We start from the raw sequence: 20,793 nt of genomic DNA, 5'->3' as shown, positions 1-20,793 counted from the left end.
TGACTGCAACACAGTACAGGGGTGTACATACACGGGTGGGGGTACGACTCGAACGTACAGGGGTGTACATACACGGGTGGGGGTACGACACGTACAGGGGTGTACATACACGGGTGGGGGTACGACTCGAACGTACAGGGGTGTACATACACGGGGGGTACGGCGCATACTCACGGGGGCTGGGGGGTACGGCGCGTACCCACAGGGGCTGGGGGGGTGGTTCGGCGCGTATGCGGGCACATGTCTCCATGGTTGCAATGGGAGTTCGGTGCGGATGGTGTTTTTTCCATACGGTTGTGACATCGGACGCACGGGATGGATCGTACTTGCGCGGTCGGACTTCACTTTTCACGTTTGTACGGTAAATTGTCCGGGGAGGTGTCGGACACATTTTCCGACCCGAGGACGTGTGGGGAATAATTCCCAATGCGACTCGTGTGGGCTTTTTACCATGCGAATCGTGATTGCCAGTTTGTACGGCACTTGTACGATTCGTACGGTAAAAAGACCGGATCCGAGTCGGACGGGCAATTTTTTTACCGGATCGTGATCGGCACCATAATGTTCCTTACAATCTGTTTTTGTTAACCAATAAGACTCATACCTTTAAAAAACAGAAATATACACCCTACCTTTCAGTGTAGAAAGTAGTCATACAACCAATGATTTCTTGTCTTTTTTCAAATTTTTTTTCCTTGGATCCACGCACCCAACGCGAAAGAATCCGTGCACCCAACGCAATAGGATGCGCGCACCATGCCCGCATTTGCTGTTTTTTTTTTTTTTTTTAAAAAAGGGGGCTCCAGGTGGTCCTTCTGGGACCCCCTAAGCACCTCTAGAGGGTCAGAGTATTTCCACTCTGCCCCCTTTATATGTTTTACACACTTATTCCCATTGCTTCTTCAGCCTTGCTTCTACCGAGGCAGAAAATGGCCGCCAACAGTTCCTGGTTTCAAATGTAGACAGACATTCGACAGCCAATTAGCATTCAGCGCACGATCGCCAGGGTGTGCGCTTGGTTCGGGGAGGGTGCGCTCACGGTGCGGGTAGGGTCCGCGGATCCTCCCCGGCCATAGATATATATGTACTTTTAACTCTAATTTTCTCAGGGCCTACTGAACAGATTTACACCATTTAAGCAAAAGGCACGAGTATGAACTGAGGACTACCTCTTTGCCAAATTTGGTGTCATTCCGTTCAGCGGTTCGGGCTGTAGCTGCGACAACAGATCCTATGGGAAATTGCATGGGGAAAACGCATTTTGGGACCCCCCTTTTTTCTCGGCCCCTGCTTGACGAATCACCATGAAACTTTCAGGGTGGGAACGGAGCGGAGCTGGCCAAAAGCTTGGAAAATTTTGCAAGGATTCATCAACCGGCGCCAGACTTATTGGGAATAGAATGTTGCGGATTTCCTATGGAAACTAGGTCCTAACTATAACTATCTACTGGCAACCGCCAGTAGATAATATATACATATATATATATATATATATATATATATATATATATATATATATATATATATATATATATATATATATATATATATATATATATATATATATATATATATATATATATATTATCAGTAGATAGTTATAGTTAGGACCGAGTTTCCATAGGAAATCTCAAAATTCTATTTTGAATAACTTTGGCGCCGATTGACGAATCTTCGCGAAATTTTCAAAACTAATGGGGCACTCTGCTCCGCTCCTACCCTGAAAGTCTCGGGGTGATTTGTCAAGCGGGGGCCGAGAAAAAGGGGGGTCCCTAAACACGTTTTCCCCATGGATTTTTCCATAGGGACTTTAGTCGCAGCTACAGCCCGAACGGCTGAACAGAATTACGTGAAATTTGGCAGAGAGGTAGCCATAAGGTCCGTTTGGTGCCTTCTGCAGGTTTGGTGTGAATCTGTTCAGTATTTTCTGAGAAAATAGCATTTAAATCAATATATATACCTATACGCTCGCAGCGTGCGCGCACGGTGCGCACACTAGGCCGTCCGCGAGCGCACTTCTGATTGGTTGTTACATCTTAGTAAACATTCGAATCGGTCGAAACCAGGAAGTGTCGGCCGCCATTTTGTCTTTAGTACTGAGAGGGGGGTGAAACACAAAGGAGAAAAACATGTACGCTGGACAGTTCCTGACCCCCTAGCAGGGGTCAAGGGGTCCCAGGAGGTCCCCCAAGGGCAATTAAATTTTTTAAATTTTTTTCGTTAATTCGCCGAGTGCGCGAAGCGTGCGTGCACTATAGAAATGCAAATAATTCCGCGATGTTCGCGCAGCGTGCATGCACGGTGTAAATGCATAAAAATAAAATTGCAATGTCAGCCCCCCCTTGTGCGCATGCTGCACGCAGCGCAGTGTGCGTGCATTGCTTATAGTATAATAACAGTTTATGCCAAAACCCTTAACAACAAAGCGTATCATGTGTCCTCCTTGTGCGGACGGTGCGCGAAGCGCACCGTGCGTACATGGCCCTTTAAGCGTAACGTGGGCGCGCGGTGCGCGTAGCGCACTGCGTGCCCACCGTGCATGCACGGTGCGCAAAGTGCACCGTGCGTGCACGGCACTAACTGCGTAAAGTGGGCGCGCGGTGCGCAAAGCGCACCGCGTGCTCACCGTGCGCGCAAGGAACGAACTGCGTGAAGTGGGCGCGCGGTGCGCAAAGCGCACCGCGTGCCCACCGTGCGCGCACGGCACGAACGGCGTAAAGTAACTTAGCATTTAAAAAACCGTACAAATTCACTGAAAAAACTATAGGTTTCACACACGTTATAGTTAGGAATTAGCATTTAAAAAACCTTGCAAATTCACTTAAAAAACCATAGGTTTCACACATGTTATAGTTAGCTGGGCATTTTCCTCGTGAAAAACCAATGAAATTCCCCCGTTATAGTTAGTGCAGGCAGCTATAACTCACGCGACCGTAATCCGCTGCTGATGACGTCAGATATTACATCACTGATGACATATGTGTCTTTCTGAAAAAAAAAAAAATATATATGTATAGCTAAAAAAAAAAAGGAAGAAGACATGGGTATATAAATACAGTGATGTAATATCTGACGTCATCAGCAGCGGATTACGGTCGCGTGAGTTATAGTTGCCTGCACTAACTATAACGGGGGAATTTCATTGGTTTTTCACGAGGAAAATGCCCAGCTAACTATAACATGTGTGAAACCTATGGTTTTTTAAGTGAATATATATATATATATATATATATATTTATATATTTATATATATAGATACATATATAGATATATATATATATAGATATATCCAACTCCACCATTCTCTGAAACTTGCCTTCCGCGGGGAACAAACGGAAGCAGACCCTCCTTTTGTTATTTGTTATTGTTTAGTCACCACAATTGCCATGACGTGTTTTGGCCTGACACGGCCTTGATCACATGACGTGCTATGGGAGTCAAATTATTCTTTTTAAAGTGCTAGTGCAATCACATGTGGTAAATTCATCGTGTAGACATGGAAGAAATAATCATATCACTTCATTGTCTCATATATGATTGTGCAAATCAGCAATAAATAGATGAAAGGTTAAAATCCACTTGATATAAATACATATAAAACAAATCTATGTATAATACATAAACTTTGTTCTAAAAGCATTCAAACCTTATAATTTAAAACCTAATGTTGGCAATTTCATGTAGGTATAGTAAAAAAACATATGATATACATGTATAATACAATATAGTACATATAATTTGATTACATGTTTAACTTTTTTCAACTATAGCTGATTGATTGTTATGCTTGCACGGAAGCAATATTTCTAATATTATGGCTTTTCCTGTCCTTGTCTAAAGTGCTACGTGAAATGTTAAAAAACTTGCTACCCTGGAACTACCCATGTTCCAAATAGTAAACTCATTAGAGCTTAATGCTTGCTGCTGTATACTGAAGAAATACTGATAAGATCGGGATAGTAATTGTTTGATCATTCATGTTGCATGGAGAGACAGTGGAGAATTAACTCTACTATGGTCACCTGTCATATTCATTATAACCAAGTATAAAATTCCTCACTGGAATTGTGTCCATTGGGAGTCTTGGTATCGAGTTCTAAAATGTATTGTGTTTCGAGGCGTCTAAGTTTAGCCTCTCTGTTACCCCCTCTTCTGGACATTGGAATGGAGTCAATTACGAAATAGGTGAGATGGTTAAGATTGTTTGCGTGCGTTTCTTTAAAGTGTAGCGCTATGGGATATGTCAGGTCACTGTTGGTAATTGCTCTCATGTGCTGCAGTATTCTTTTGTGGGCCTGTAACTTGGTACTGCCCACATACTGCAACCCACAAGAGCACTCCAACACGTAGACCACATATTCTGTGCGACGTGTGAGGAATTTTGTGATTTTGATGGGGTCTTCTGAATATGGGGTTTTATATGATGTTCTATTTGTCCCATATTTACAGGCCCGGCAAGTATTGCATTTTACAAATCCCCTGCGAGCAGTAAGCCAATTAGTTGATGGTTTGATCTCAGGACTGCGACTAACCAACAAGTCTTTCATGGACTTTGATTTCCTGAACGTGATGCTAGGGTGTTTGGGCAGCATTTTCCTAGTTACGGGATCACTCTTAACCACTGGTCAATTTTTGTTTATAATCTTGCGTAAAGCATTTTGTTCTTTGCTATACGTAAGAATAACTCTGGTTTCAGTGTCTGTTACATTGGCATGGCTTGGACATTTAAGGGCTATTATAGTTAATAACTCAGATCTGTCCAAACTGTTGGTTTTCGTAATGGTTGTATTTATGGTTTTTTCATTGTAGCCATGCTCCAAGAACCTAATTTTGCTGAGTTGTTGCGCCTTAGCAAGATCAACGTCAGTGCTGCATGTTCAACGGATCACTGACATAATATCGATAACCAAAATATCGACTACATAAAATATCGTTGACAAATTATCGAATAGAATATTATCGACTCACTATACTTATTAAAGAAAATACTAAAATATCGAGTACACAATATCGTCTTTACAAAATATCGTATCTCATTATATCGAATTAATAAATATCGTTAAAAAAAATATCGTCTAACCTTAAATAACTATCTAAATGACAAAATTATCGAAACCCGAAATATAGACAACCAAAATATAGAATATGTCACAATATCGACTATCTAAAAAACTATGAATAAAATATACTTTTAGCACAAGACATACATTAGCATTGTAATACATAATAAAACACTTAAATAACATAAAACATTTTTGTTTAAACACATACATTTAAATATAAACATACCATAAGCAATAATAATAAATTTGACAACATAAATAATTTAATAATTATTATTCATGCATTAAACCACATTAAAAAATATCTTTAAAGCATTTAATATGACAAATAAACCATCACTTACTACTAATAAGTTGCTAATTAGCGTTTCCCTTACACGGAAAGAAACAGCCAAAAAAGAAAAAAACATCAAGGTAGACCAATGAAATGCTCACATTTCAAATTAAACCAATGAAATAAAACAACTAATTAAATTCACACTATAAAAACACTACATTTCAACATCTCTTTCACACTACAAACTGAAAAGAACAAGTAAAGTGAAACTCTACTCAACTGTTTCCTGAAAGAAGATTTACAGTCCAAAAGAAAATTTAACAACTACAAAAAGTAAGTTACATTCCATTTAAAATACAACAATACTAGAATGCTACAGCTGAAACTATTTCTATAAATGAATTTACTACACCTTATTTAATTACATTCATATCTCCTCTACAGATACCTTCCAAACACACAAAGATATTTTCGACATCCCCACAACTCTAATATTAATCAATGTAAGTATATTTTAAATTTTTCCTACCCACCTACAACTATTAATTAAAAAAAAAAGTCTAAAACATATTTTATTACTTATTTTTCTCCTCTACAGATAACTAAAAAACCATCCACAACTACCTTCTACACAATCACCTACAGGACCAAAGAAATAAGTAAGTATATAATTCTCAATCATTAAACAGCCTTAAATACGCAGCCAAAATTTTACTTTCCCCTTAAAAGAGTATCACATTCCAAAAAATATATCCAACTATTAACTACTTTTTGTCTCTTACCAACAGAAAATATATCTCCAAAATTAAACCGAAAGCTTGAAATCAGCTCATGAACATCTTTCAACACATCAAAGTAAACATTGTAAGTATATTCACTAAAATGTAAATATATTTAAAATATCTGTAACATTGTTTATATTTACAACATATTTTTTCATCTCCCCTAGCATAATACAGAACAACATGTCTGAAGGTGCAGAATTTATAACGTCTCAAAAAAATAAAATGTTGTTATGTTATATGGGTTATGTATGTACACAGGAAAAGCAAAGTGGTCTGAAAATGTTTTGGAAATGGAGCAAATACTACTCAAACAAATGCTATGGGAGAGCTATTACAAAAGAAACCACTGTTCTTTTTGTAAAAGAACATAATCACCCCCCTAATATAACCGAGATAGAAGTTAGAAATGCTCTTGAAAACATTAAAGAAGCAAGTACTAGCACTGATAAACCCACCACCCAAATACTCAAAGAACAACTATTAAAAATACCACACCATGCATCAGCACAATTACCCTCAATTGATTGTTTAAAAAGAACTATTGCTAGACAAAAAAAACAAACTACAAAAACTCTACCTATCCCTAAAACATTTGAAACAGTAATCATTCCCCCAGAATTAAGCATAACTCACACTAATGAAACATTTTTTTTTATAACAAATCTCCTGATAAAAGAATAATTATGTACTGTAAAAATAAATAAAGACTTGCTGTCTTGTTTAGCAACATTTTGTGCTGAACTTGTGACCTGTGTGCTCAGTGCAGTGTTCCATGACCTGTTTCTATGGTAACAGGCAGAAGGCAGATGGCAGATGGGTTGAAATGTATTTCAGTTGGAAAGGGTTGAAATGTTTATCCAATAGAAATGTGTGTTTGCTTTTGAATTTATGTGTGAAGGATTGTGATTTGATGTTTACATGTATATGTGTGGAAAATGAAAGGGAAACTTTTCCATTCTTTGTTTTTGCTGAGAGGGGCACAGTCCAGAGATTCTATAAAAGAAAATCTGGTGTGTGACTGATATACTTCTTAATCTACAAAACAACTTGAAAGGTGAGTTATTTAATTGTGAGGGGATGTATGTAGACTAATTTGATTTTAATCAGACTAATGCATTTCTCCTGCTAAAGTGTAGGGAGTACTTTTTTTCTCTACCATCTTATTGACAGTGTGTGTGCATGTAGAAACCATTCTGTGATAAGCATTTGTGTTTTTCATCTGTTTGCAGACAGATAACTGTGCTGTTTTTATATTTTGGTAGAATTAGAAACCAGTCATTGTTTATGAATTTGTGAAATGAGTTATGTTTCTATATTAAAATGTAGTACTCCTTCTAGATGAACACATGTGTTTTGGTATAGTGCAAGGGATAGTGTTGTTTGTTTAGAATCACACAGTGAGTATGTGTGCATTTGGGAACCACTGTGAGAGAAGCATTTGGTAACATTGTGTATTTGCTGACATATAACTGTTTTAAAACCTGTCATGTTGTCAGGTTTTAGTAGCATTAGAAGCCAGTCTTTGGTTATGCATTGATAAAATGATTCATGCTTTCACAGTAAAGTGCAGTACTGAAATATGTAGATTGTGTGCAGTCCCCTTACCCCTTCCACAGTAGTGAATGAGTTTTGGTAAGCTGCTAGGGATAGTGTTGCTGGTCTAGAATCACACTGTGAGTCTGTGTGCATTTGGGAACCACTGTGAGAGAAGCATTTGGTAACGTTGTGTATTTGCTGACAGATAATTGTTTTAAAACCTGTCAATTTGTCAAGTTTTAGTAGAATTAGATGCCAGTTTTTGCTTATGCTTTGATTAAATGAGTCAGGCTTTGACACAATAGTGCAGTCCTGAAATATGTAGATTATGTGCAGTTCCCTTATCAGTTCCACAGTAGTGAAGGATTTTTGGTAAACTCCTAGGTATAGTGGTTGTTGTCTAGAATCACACTGTGAGTCTGTGTGCATTTGGGAACCACGGTGAGAGAAGCATTTGGTAACATCGTGTATTTTTTGGCAGATAACTCTTTTAAAACCTGTCATGTTGTCAAGTTTTAGTAGCATTAGAAGCAAGTCTTTGCTTATGCGTTGATTAAATGAGTCATGCTTTGAAACTAATGTGCTGTACTTAAATATGTAGAATGTGTGCAGTACCATTACCTCTTCTAGACTAGTAAATGAGTTTTGGTAATCTGCTAGGGATAATGTTGCTTGCCTAAAATCACACTGTGAGTCTGTGTACATTTGGGTAAGGATTGTGAGAGAAGCATTTGGTAACATCGTGTATTTGCTGACTGATAACTGTTTTAAAATCGGTCATGTTGTCAAGTTTTAGTAGCTTTAGAAGCTATTCTTTGCTTATGCATTGATAAAATGAGTCAGGGTTTGACACTAAAGGGCAGTACCATGTACTATTCTCTTCTCTGTGCCAGAACTGAAAATTTAAAAGTTTTACCCAGGCACTAACCTAGCAGTAGTCTGATGATTTAGTCAGTTTCCAAGTACTCATGTTGTTAACCATACATTACCACATAGATTGCTTCAAATGTCTATGCAGTATGAATGCAGTCTTCTAACATACTATTAACTTGTCTTTCACATTTTCAATTCCATAGTCAGTATCCATTAGGGGTGGGCGGAATTTGCGGAATTAACCTTCGCAAATTATCGCGAGACTGTTTAAAATTATCGCAAACAAGCAGAAATATCGCAAAGATGCGGAAGTTTTTTTCCGGCATGTTCGCGAGATTTTCTGCATGGTTGCGGGTCGCCAACTTACCCATGTGGTTGCTTGCGGGCGCGGCCATCTTGTTTTGAGTTGTTCTCGCGGTGCATGATCGCGAGAAGAAAGACGTGATCGCGCGACGCATGACGTCACTGCGGGCGCGAACTGTCGCGAGACAGCGCAAATGGCTAAAAACAATACAACATCTCATGGAGAACGCGACCGGATCAAGAAAACTTGTCGGCGAACGCAGGGATTCAGGTAAGGCGATCGCGCGCGCGCGAGAATGTATCATTTTACAGCGCGAGCAAGAAACAAATTATCGCCAAGCTGCGGAAACCGGAATTTTTGACATTTTCGCGCTCTCCGCGGAACGCAAAAATGTCAAATTATCGCAATTTCCGCGAACGGAACGAAATTTTTGCCCAGGCCTAGTATCCATACAGTCCAGCAAACATCCTGTCATTCCCTTTGCACTCCTCTAGTGACCCATTCAGTACCAAGTACTAATCCATTCACTGTGTCAAAAGCCAACCACTTATAAATTCACCCAGGCACTCTCTTTGCTGTACTCTAATCATTCCATCAGTACCCAAGTACTCATGCAGTGAGCCAGGCCTTAGCACATAGACTGCTTTAAATGCATATTCACTATGCATGCAGGCCTCTAATCACCTACACAGTTGTCTTTCACACCTTCAATTCCCCAATCAGTATTCATACACTTCTAGCAAACACCCTGTCACTCACCCAGTGTGTCTCCTTATAGTACTGTAATCATTCAGTCAGTTACCATGTAGTCTTTTAGTGAGGTAGGCTTTAGGGCATGAACTGGTTCAAAGTAATATGCACTATGCATGTAGTGTTTTAACCATCGTCACACTTGTGGTTCAGGGTTATAGTTTCTTAGTCAGTTTTTATATAAAATGTGTTTGTACAGTAATGGAATAGTATAAATTTGAAAGTTATTAAAATACATTTATTTGTGATTCTTTTTTACAGATACATAATAGGAGTGTTTCTCATCTGTTTGCACTCGTCTCGTGCAAGATTGTTTGGATGAAGGGTCCTTCGGTGTTTCATCATACTTACCGTGCCGTACGAGTCTTTCGTGTTAGGATCCCCTCGCAACAGAACTCTTTTGCAAATCTTGCACGTGACCAAGGTGGCATTGATCTTTATTTGCCCCTCGGGAAAAGTAAAACATTTTCACAGCACTGAAGAAAAACGTTGTGGGCGTGGTGCCTCCTCCAAAAATTCATCCTTAGATTCGGTGAATATTTTAAAGCAACAACATTTACAGTTTTTTTAAGTTAAACTTATAAAATTTTGTAAGGTGTAAGCATTTTATATATCTGGGATGTGTATCTTGTGGTATTTTGCTGAGAATAGCATGTTGTTTTTTTTTTAACAATCTTTGTGATTGTTTTTTTTTTGCCCGCTGTTAAGTGATGAGTACGATTGAAATCACTATTTTTTGTGAAATTCAATATATTCTGAGAACAGCAAAAAAGGCAAACAAATTACTTTATGGAAATTATGCTGTGTTGTAAAAAAATTATTATTATATGTTTTAATTTTTTTTTCCTTTTCTTTCACAGATCCAAATTTAAAAATAAGCAATTTATATGATTTTTGATTGCAATGAAAATCTGAATAAAATGTATACCATTTTTTATTCCTATTACTGTGAAGGTAAGTTTAACTAAGTCTCAATATGCAGAATGAGGAGGTCTGCAAGAAGCTACAAAGTTGAAACACGTTTCTAAAAACGCTCTGTTTATACCTATGTAGTTTTGAAATCTGACCATAATTAGATATCATGTGACCTGCAAAAAAAGAGATTTTAGGGGTTCATAATATTTCCCATTGTAGCTATTGAAGGACCGCACTTATTTCAATCATTCTTCTTTGAATATCTTTGCAAACAAAACTCTGTGCTTACCTTCTATCATTCGCAAGGAATTTTTAGACTGGAAATATGTCACTTTTTGTAACATAGTTATTGCGCAAGACACTGTTTCATATTTACAAAGAGAGGAAAAGGCACTCTGTGCACTTTTTATACTCCATGTAAATACAACCTCATTATGCACACCAGTTTGCGTTGAAAGGGTGTTCTATAAGTGTTGTTGTGCATGATTGCACTGAATACTTATAGAACAAGACACATGTCTAGATTTGTCAGAAATCATAAATCTCGATTTGTGTGTGAATGCTGCACCATTCTAAAATTGGTGTAGGAAAGCACAACAAGGAGAATTGTTTTCATTTCTCCACATTTTTATATCTTCAATGCATGCTAAAATGCTCAGCATACATTGAAGGAGAAAAATGCCTTTACGGATTGTTTTTGTGCAGGAAGGTGTGTCTTCCTGCACAAAAAACAAACAGCACATGACACAGATATCCTTGCACTATGGTGCAAGGGTGCCTGTGTCACCACATGGCTGCAGTTTAAGCAGCCGTGCAGAGAGAAGCATAGATTTGCAACATATTTATGTACATATGTTGCATCCCTCTGCTTCGAAAGTACTACAGCTCACTGTAGTTAATGAGGTTACTGTGTGATGCTGCAGCACTTCCTCATAGTTCTGCACTCATACGTTCACCATATGCTACTAATGCATTCGTTCAGTCAATTACGTACTACACATACATTCATCTAAACTTTCACAGACAAACAAACAAATATTGCTCTTTTTTTAAACAAGGAAAGTTAGTTCTTAGAAGAACCTTTTTTTTTTCTTCTTTTTTTGTTTTTTATTTTTTTTTATACTTTTTGGAACAATGTTGTTATTTTTTTGTTTTTTTCAAAAGGAAAAAAAAGACAACAGGAGGAACAAAACAGTCAACTTCTGCAAAAAAAAAATAAACACAAGTTTAGCACTTGTGGTTTTGCTGCGCTCGGCAGATTAGTTCAATTGACTGCTCACCGTAACATAGTAGTTTGTTGCATTTAATGCAACTAATTTTTAGTTTTCCAAATTCTGGACGTATGTCCGGGTGAGTGCTCAATGGTGATGCTGCAGAAGTGCTTGCCACTGCTGGCTGAGGCTGCTGTCGGAGTCTTCTGCATTCCGGCTTGGCCAGGTTCACGGGATGCAGAGTCTTCAGGTGTTTTAACATACTCGCAGTCCCACAAGAGTATTTTTTTGATGGATCTCCTCTGGAAAGCACTCTTTGACATATTTTACATGTCACTTTAGTTGAATTAGTTTTATGTTGTCCTTCTGGGAAGGTAAAAAATTTCCACACCACAGAGGTGTATCTTTCTGTGCGTAGAGGTTCCACACCAAATTCCTCATCGGACGAATGGTCTGATTCTGATGCTGGCTGCTGTGCAGAAGCCATTGTCTTCTGAAAAATTGCAGCTGTGGAAATCTTCCCCAAAAAGTTTCTTCTAGTTCTAAGGTGTGAGATGTTCCTCCAAAGAAGTTCAAAGAAGAATGATTGAAATGAGTGGGGACTTTCAATATTTAGAATAGGAAGTGTAATGAACCAATCAAATCTCTTTCTTTGCAGGTCACATGGGATCCGTGCACCCTGCACTTAGGCATCACACATCCAGCGCGCATCCGCGAAATTCAATTAAAAAGAAATATAGGATTAGATGTAAAAATATATTACTTTTAAGACTAGTTTAGAGTTTGTCTTCAATTAATATTCACATGAAATACATATATATATGATTTTAAATGTTAAATATTTCGTTGGATCCGCGCACCCATCGCGTCATACACGCATATGACGCATCGCGGAAGCGCGCGCGCATCACGTTCCGTACATCGTACATGTCACATATAGGCTTGGAGTCGCGTACCGGTCGCATTGCAAACACGTACCCAACGCATACCGTGCGCGGATGCTTTTCCATAGGGATCGAGAACGGTGCGCATAGGGTGCGCGAATCCCCAAAAAATGGGAAAAAAAAAACATTAAGTTTTGAAAATATAGTTTAAAATAGTTTTAAAAATATAAACAACATTTTTTTTAAAAAACAATAAAAACATATAATATTTTTTAATTTTTAAAAGAGTTAATTGAAAAAATAAGTTACAAAAATGGTGATAAAATAGTATTTCAAAAAAACATAATTAATGAAATTGACACACTGAAATTGAAAAATATAGAAATCCAATGAAAATCATTAAACATGATATCTTTGGAGATAAGTTATAGATAGGAATTAGCATTTAAAAAACCTTTGAAATTCACTAAAAAACCATAGGTTTCAGGGGCGTTATAGTTAGGTTTTGGCATTTAAAAACCTTAGAAATTCACTGAAAAAACCATAGGTTTTAGGGGCGTTATAGTTAGCTGGACATTTCCCTCGTATAAAACCCTAGAAATTCCCCTGTTATAGTTAGTTCAGCTAACTATAACTCGCGCCCCCGCAATGCACTGCTGATGACGACACATATTACATCACTCATGACATGTTCAGTGACATCACTGATGACATCACTGATGACATCTCAAATGACATCACTGATGACGTCATCCAGTGAGTGTGTGTTTCTGTAAATTTTAAATATGTTTAATATATATATAGGGAAAACCTATGCAAGAATGAGTGGGTGTATAAGTGTGTGAATGGATGATTTAGTAGGTGCATGACTGACACTCTAAGTGAGTCATTAAATGTATCTTACTGCAGACTAGTGAGTAAACTGTGTGAATGTCTGTATCTGTCTGTCTGTTGGTGCATAAGTGGCTGCATGGTTTTGTGAATAGCTATATGAGTGTCTCTATGGGTTATTGATTGGTTGTCTGAGTATCTGTATGGGTGCCAGAGTGTTTGTGTGGGTGGGGTGTGTGTGACTCTGTGCATACATGTGTGAGTGGGTGATTCTATGGGTGTATGGTTTTAAGAGTGCATCTCTGATGGACAGTATGGTTGGGTGAGTGTATGTATGGGTGTGTTAGTGATTGAATGTATATCTCAGTGGTACATGTGTGACTAACTACATATGTGAAAGGCAGTATATATGTGTGTAAGAGTATATAAGTGGGTATATGTGAGAGTGTGTGATTGTGAGAGTGGCTGTATGGATGAGTATGTGCTTGTATCAGTGATTGTATATTGTACTATTTTTATGAGTAAGTGAACTTGTGTGTGTATTACTGCATAGGTGAGTAAATGGGAGTGTGATTAATTATTTGCATGACTGACTAGGTGTGTCAGTACCTCAATGGATGATTGGCAGTGTGTGAGTGTCTATATAGGTGTATAAATGTATATGATAGTCCTGTAGGGAGTGACTGGAAGTATGAGTGACTGTACAGGTGAGTGAGTGGAGATGTATGTAGACCTAAGAGTCAATGCGTGGGTATGTAGTTATTGTTATTGGTGTATCTATGGTTTTCAAAATGGCAGTCTGATATTTTGAGTCAGTGTATCAAAGGTTATATTAGGGTGTGAGAAGATGCACTAATTTATCACATGGATGACATCATCAGTGATGTCATGAGTGATGTCATTTGAGATGTCATTAGGGATGTCATCAGTGATGTCACTGACCATGTCATGAGTTATGTAATATGTGATGTCATCAGCAGTGCATTGCGGGGGCGCGAGTTATAGTTAGCTGAACTAACTATAACGGGGGAATTTCTAGGGTTTTGTACAAGGGGAATGTCCAGCTAACTATAACACCCCTAAAACCTATAGTTTTTTCAGTGAATTTCTAAGGCTTTTTAAAACCAAAACCTAACTATAACGCCCCTGAAACCTATGGTTTTTTCAGTGAATATATATATGAACAAACAATCCAGCTGCCACAGAAAACTCCATGGACGAAGGCACAGACAGGAGGTAATCAAGATGTGGCAAATATTTATTTCTCAGGTCCACCCTCAAACCCTGAGATAAGAGATACGCGTTTTGGCTTTCAGGAAGCCTTTTTCAATATATATAGTGTATGTGTGATTGTCATGTTAAATTTGACCATTATTAATGTAGGCCTCAGTTTAACTAATTCACTCTAAAATTAAATGCTCTTGTGGCTGCTGTACATTTTTTTCTCTTTCTTTCATTTCTGGAGCCAAATTTCAAGAGTATGATCTAATTAGAACAGTATTCTTCTTGTTTCAGTGTATATGGGAATGTTTATTGGTATGTGTACCATGGTGAACTAAAAAATGAACCACTGCTCCTGCACATAGAACATGCTCACCACGATGTATCCTCCTATACAACATATCTCTTAAAGATGATGCAGGAGAAATGTACATTGTGTGATAACTTGGTAGAGGGCCAACACCGAGTTATCATGGAATGTTTGATTGTGTTTGGTTCTGTTCATGGGAACCGTGAGTGATTTGTTTTCACTTAAGATCTGCACTTTTATTTGTTTATTGCTGAGTTAGTTAGATGTAGGTGCCCTTTCCATTCTCCTCAGAAGAGATGCTCCTGTTCTCCTGCCCAAAAGATTTAGACTCCTGGGCAAATCCATTCTCACTTACTTGACTGAATCTTTATTTGTTTCTGCCTTTTAGAGACTTACCTGCTGACCCTTTATGTTTGATGGCTCCCCAACTTACCTGACTTCCTAGCAAAGCATATCAGAGACCATCCCTTAATGGAAAGCTGCACCTGCCAGATTTGCTTTATGAAAACTGATAGACCTGTCAGCCTTAGGGGCTTCTTACCCCAAACGTTTTGTCTTTTTGAGCCATTTGTTTTGTGCTGAAATTCATTTTTGCTGGCCTTAGGCCTCTGTGCTCTTGACCACAGCTAACCAGTTCCAAAGTACTTGTGCTCACCCCGTTAAACATGATAATAGTGACTAACAAATGACTGGCACATTTAATTTACTAATAAGTCCCTTGTAGAGTGGTATACCATTTACCCTGGGCGGTAAATTAAATGCTATTAATGGACCTGCACCACTTTTTCTGCCACCCACTTACATAGCCCCTTAAAACATGTCTCAGGCCTGCTATAACAGGCTAAATGTAGTTTTAAGCTGCCAATTCGACAAGGCAATATAACCCTCTTGCCAAGCCGTAAACTCTCGTTTTATTACATATAGGTCACCCATAAGGAAGGCCCTAGGAGGCTCATAGGACAAGGTTCACTGTAATTAAAAAGTTAGACATGGACTTTTATGTTTTACATAAGTGCAAAACATCGAAGTACAAAACATCTACATTCATTCTTCATTTATGTGAGGCCTACCCTTCACAGATAACATTGGGTTACCTTATGACATTCAATAAGTGCTTACTTTTCATTGGGGACAGATAGCATTTCACGTTTGGTATCTATGAAATTGTTATTAAAAATCCTTTTTAATGGTAAAATTGGATTTTAAATTACAATTTTGAAAATGCCACTTTGGAAGGTTGACATTTTCCGGGCCCTTAGTTAATTGGTGCCAGTAGCCTTTGTCACATCACATGACTGGGTGTAGTTTGCAGTTAGGCTTTGTAAATTTCTCCTAGACAGTCACACAATAGATGACCTGAGTGTGCCTGAATGGGCCTTCTGCTGGAAGGATGGGGGCAGAGCTGAACACAGCCCCACTTGCTACTGAATAGGCTGTGTCCTGCCTTCCCACAAAGGGGTTGTCTCTGTATCCACCTTGATGCTAGGTTAGGGGAGTCAAGAGAATCTAAGCACTTCAAAGAGAAACCTCTAGAAACTGTTCCCACATCAAAGAAGGCACCAGGTATACAAATAGGGCCATCAGAACCACTCTTCAGTTCACTTTCTGGACCTGTGGAAGGACTCTCAGAGGAATGCCTGCTGCTGTGGCCTGCTGTCTACTCCACAAAACTGCTTTTCTGCACCTGGAAAGACTGCTTTGCTGCCTGGGGCCAGCCTTGAACCCTCAGAGGCCTGTTCTGATGCTTGAGCCCTGCTTTATCACCTGGACCCAAGACTACCAGAGTGACACTAAAGCCTAATTTGCGTGGCTATTATTCAAAGCTGCAGGGATAAAACAGGCTCCCAGCATCATGAACCCAGACCTGGACCTAGCATGAGTGTGTCCTAACCCCCCAAGTGGTGTCCCTTCAGTCCAGGACCCTTGGTGGTGGTACTAAAAGTGCACAGACAGCCAAAGTCCAAACCTTGGGAAATTTTGGGTTAACACTGCTCTGAGAACCGAGGGAAGACCAAGACAAGCCTGCTTGTTGATCCACCTGAGTTGCATCCCTGATCGACCTGACTTTGCAGTAGTTTGTTATGTTCTTCTCCACAGCATCAAATCCTGGTCAGCTGTCCATTGCTAAAGAGGACACAGGCCTCCTGTAACTCTCTTCTGCTCTAGCCTCCTACCTCATCTCACTGGAGATTGTTGACTTTGTATAAAAGTGACTAAGGTTGAATGTAGAAATCTAGAAATCTTCACCACTACTTCATCTAATGGCTCGCTGATGACGGTGCTCCTTCCTCATATACCTTCCTGCAGCCCTGCCTCGCTGAGCTTTACCTTCTCAGAACATCAAGTCCAAAGGTAAGCGCTGACTGGACCCAATTCACATTTTATGACCAAAATGCCCTCCATCGTGGTTGGCCATTTCTTTCGACTAGGAACTGGTCTTGCATGACTAGATGTCCGTGGTTAGAACTTTGATCTTTAAGGTGCTAGTTTTTACAAAAAATCTTTTAAAAAATCATTACTCCAGTTCTATTGATTGGATTTTTGTTCTTTTGGTGTCAAATGATTCATTAAAATGTACTCTCATTTTCTATTTGGAGTGGTATTTTCCTTGAGTCTAGTTTCTACTTGAATACTGTTGCTGTGCTGCATAAAAACATTACACATTGCTGCTAAATTAAACCTGACTGCTTTTTGGGCCAAGCTACCCAGCGTTAAGCGCAAGTTAACCTACTGACTTTTTGTGGTTCACCCAGCCAGGGATTGTGGCTGTTGCTTGACCTGGACCAACATCTGAGTAAACCAACAACCCAATTTCTCACAAAAAACCTTGAGCAGTTTGTCTTTGTATTTGCTATTTTTAATTGATTTGAATCAAACTGATTTATATATTCATGTATTCACTACTAGTTTTTGACAACATTAAATGATTTGAGTTTATATCTTTGCTAATCTGCTACTAAACCTTCATTGTTTACAAATCTACTACCCAATGTTCTCATTGTGGGGCCTAATTGCTTCACTGTCATTGATGTATTGTTGATTTGCAAAGCCATGCCTCAGTCTGGGACAAAAGGTTCATCTTCTGGAGTGCAGCTTATACTTGAGTTTGCAACAACGCTCAGCACTGCTGCAAATCACATCCACCCTGTAATAGTACCCTTCTAGTGCATTCCCATAAATCAGTGGTATCACAACCCAATTAGGTTCATTTACAGAGCTAAGTGCAGACCTCACTCCTTAGGAAACACAATTCTTGAGAAAATCATCACCCCCAGAGGCCTGAGGGGGTTTGAGGATTGTGAGTGAGACTGAAGACGAGCAGTAGAAAATAGCCCCTGGTGTATTGATACAGACCTTTCAAATGCTGAATCTGAGACCAACTCGAAAACTTTTTCATGATTGCCTTGGTCATGTTGATTAGAATCTCTGTACCCTGGGAGATGTGTTCTTTACTGTTCCAAGCACCTCTGATCTCGTGCAAGCGTTTGTCAATCTAAAATACAAAGCAACATTGGTACTATGTTTCCATAGGACCAGTTTAGACAGATATTTAGAGACACAGTGTTAGATGAGATTATTTATTTTAATTCCATGCCACGGCTGTGTTGGTGATGGTTCTTACCTGCATCAAACCAAAGTATTTTCCTCCGTCACACCATTCATTGGCAAGGAAAGCACCAGCACAGGATTCACGAGAAATGATTCCAGCAATCACAGCTGGATCCATGCACAAACTGCTGCCAACTTCCAAAATCTCTGTTTTGTATATGGTTATGTTTTTGAGGTCAGTTTCTGCCATCTGGTTGGATGCATGGATCCCTGCAGTGAAGATGGTAAAGCAGTAAACATTATTGTTGGCATTGTTGTTTGATCATTGACATTCTTCCCAGTCAAATATCCAGAGCCACAGGTACAGGCATCAAAATAGAAATGGTTAACACCCTGTTACAGATGCTGCAACACCATTTGCTAACAGCATAACAAAATAATACAGCTTTTTGTCTGCGCTTAAAAAACATTGTTAGAAACATTCACAAAGGGGAAGGGGTCCCTTGGAGACCACTTCCGATTTGCAAATGGGTTACCACCTGCTTGAAGCAGGCGGTAAAATGCAAATGTTTTGTGACCGCATTTTGGTAGCAAAACCTTCACACCTACCACTGTGAGTCACTATTAGGTAGAGATGCCCTTAACATGCCCCTTATTAATACCGAATTCCAAACCCATTTTTCAATTAGGAAATAGACTCTCAAATTACAAAATAGGGCTTTGTATATAGAAAAATCCTTTTTTTCCGGTCACAAATGACTCGATTCTGTGAATTGGGCCATTTGCGACCTAAAAAAAACATTGTACATCTGGCCCTCAGAAACATAGCTTAAATAAAACATGACAGAGATCATTCACAATGTAGTGTGGGTGACTTGAACATGTAGCAAATCTGCCTTTTCTGCATGATCACCCTAGTTTCCTTGCTTTTTTCTGGATCTTATTTTTCCTTGTTATTGAACTCTGTGCACTGTACATTCGCTAAACAGGAGTAAAGTGTTGGTTCTCCCCTTTAAAACATGGTTACATTGGCTTATCCCTTATTGACATATTTAACTTGCAGACAGGTCATTAGTATATGCTGTAGAAATGTGCTCAGGACTAGGAACTTAAATGGGACCTGTGGACTGCAGCACCTATTGTGCTATCCATTTGTTTGACCTGTAGAAAAAGGCTTCAGGACTACCATGTGTAGGCTGACTACAGCAGCCTAAAACCTGCAGTCAAAGCTGTCAAAATAACCCTTTTTGGCTTGTGAAAATTCCTTGCTTTTAAAAAATAATAATAGACCCCTAAGGGCACACTGTTACCCACACAGTAGTGTCCCTGATGTTTGAAAATGGAACATGTACAGAATTAAAGTTGGCATGTTTCTCCAGGCACTAACCCCAAAAAGTTATTTTCATTAACTGAGCTCTAGCTGTGTCCTAGAAAATATGAAAGTATGATTATAAACTCTAATCTATAACTTTTAACATGAAACAGCTATGATATTCAGGAAGTCCCCTAGGTTGCTGAGGGTCGATGCGGCCAAGAAACCCTATTGTTGCCACAAGTAAGTCCCCAAAAGCTAGATTACTCAGACCTCATCCAAGGCCATGCCCCCTTTCTCAACTACTTTGCAATGCGCTTCCTAGCGCACTACTGGTTGGGGGATGAAGTCCCCTTGGCTACTGAAGGTTGTTGTAGGCCAGGAACCCTTATATTTGGCAGCAGTTAGTCTCACACAGCGGCATTGCTCAGACCTGATCGAAGGCCCTGCCCCCTTTCTCAACTACTCTGCAAATGTGCCTCCTGGCATACTACTCTTGGGGGATGAAGTCTAGGGGTGAGAGTGCAGATCAACTCCACTCTGCTGGTGGTTGGCAGAGCTTTTGCTGAACTTTGTGTTCCAACTGGTGGAGTTTACCGCCCATCCCTATCAGACATTCACACGCCCACTCAGACACTGATATACCTACTTTCAATTGGATTGTCCCATTCATAATCTCTCACACTCATGCACAAGGGTTCCACCATTTTTAATTTTAGATGTAAGGTGCACTATGGGGTTGCTTGTGGTCGGGCAAACAGTAACTGATGAAAAGTGGGTAGGGTTACCCCGGGGAACATTTACCCCATTGGTTATGGAGGGGTCAAGAATCACCCCCACCCACTCACTAGTGCAAACCATGAATGTCACAACTCAAAGAGCCCTTTCCCGAACACTTACTGGACCTGTACATGATCAGAAAAGGACTGTATCCTGCTTGCTTTAAACTGAGAGGAGCCCTGAAGAACATGG

The 20,793-nt window shown here is 39.3% G+C and overlaps 1 protein-coding gene across 1 annotated transcript in view; it reads right to left on the bottom strand.

Annotated features, from left to right (window-relative positions):
• LOC146805516 (lysozyme g-like) overlaps positions 1-20,793 on the bottom strand; it is a 196,545-nt gene that overhangs the window by 44,281 nt on the left and 131,471 nt on the right. Inside the window, exons 2-3 of the mRNA XM_085623804.1 lie at positions 18,583-18,779; positions 18,315-18,453 (exon numbers count right to left, since the gene is read on the bottom strand). Coding sequence (XP_085479930.1) covers positions 18,315-18,453; positions 18,583-18,779 — 336 coding nt within the window. The remainder of the gene's footprint in view (positions 1-18,314; positions 18,454-18,582; positions 18,780-20,793) is intronic.

Source organism: Triturus cristatus, chromosome 8, assembly GCF_964204655.1.
Source record: "Triturus cristatus chromosome 8, aTriCri1.1, whole genome shotgun sequence".
NCBI classification, from domain to species: Eukaryota; Metazoa; Chordata; class Amphibia; order Caudata; family Salamandridae; genus Triturus; species Triturus cristatus.
This window is presented reverse-complemented; position numbering and strand designations above follow the sequence as displayed.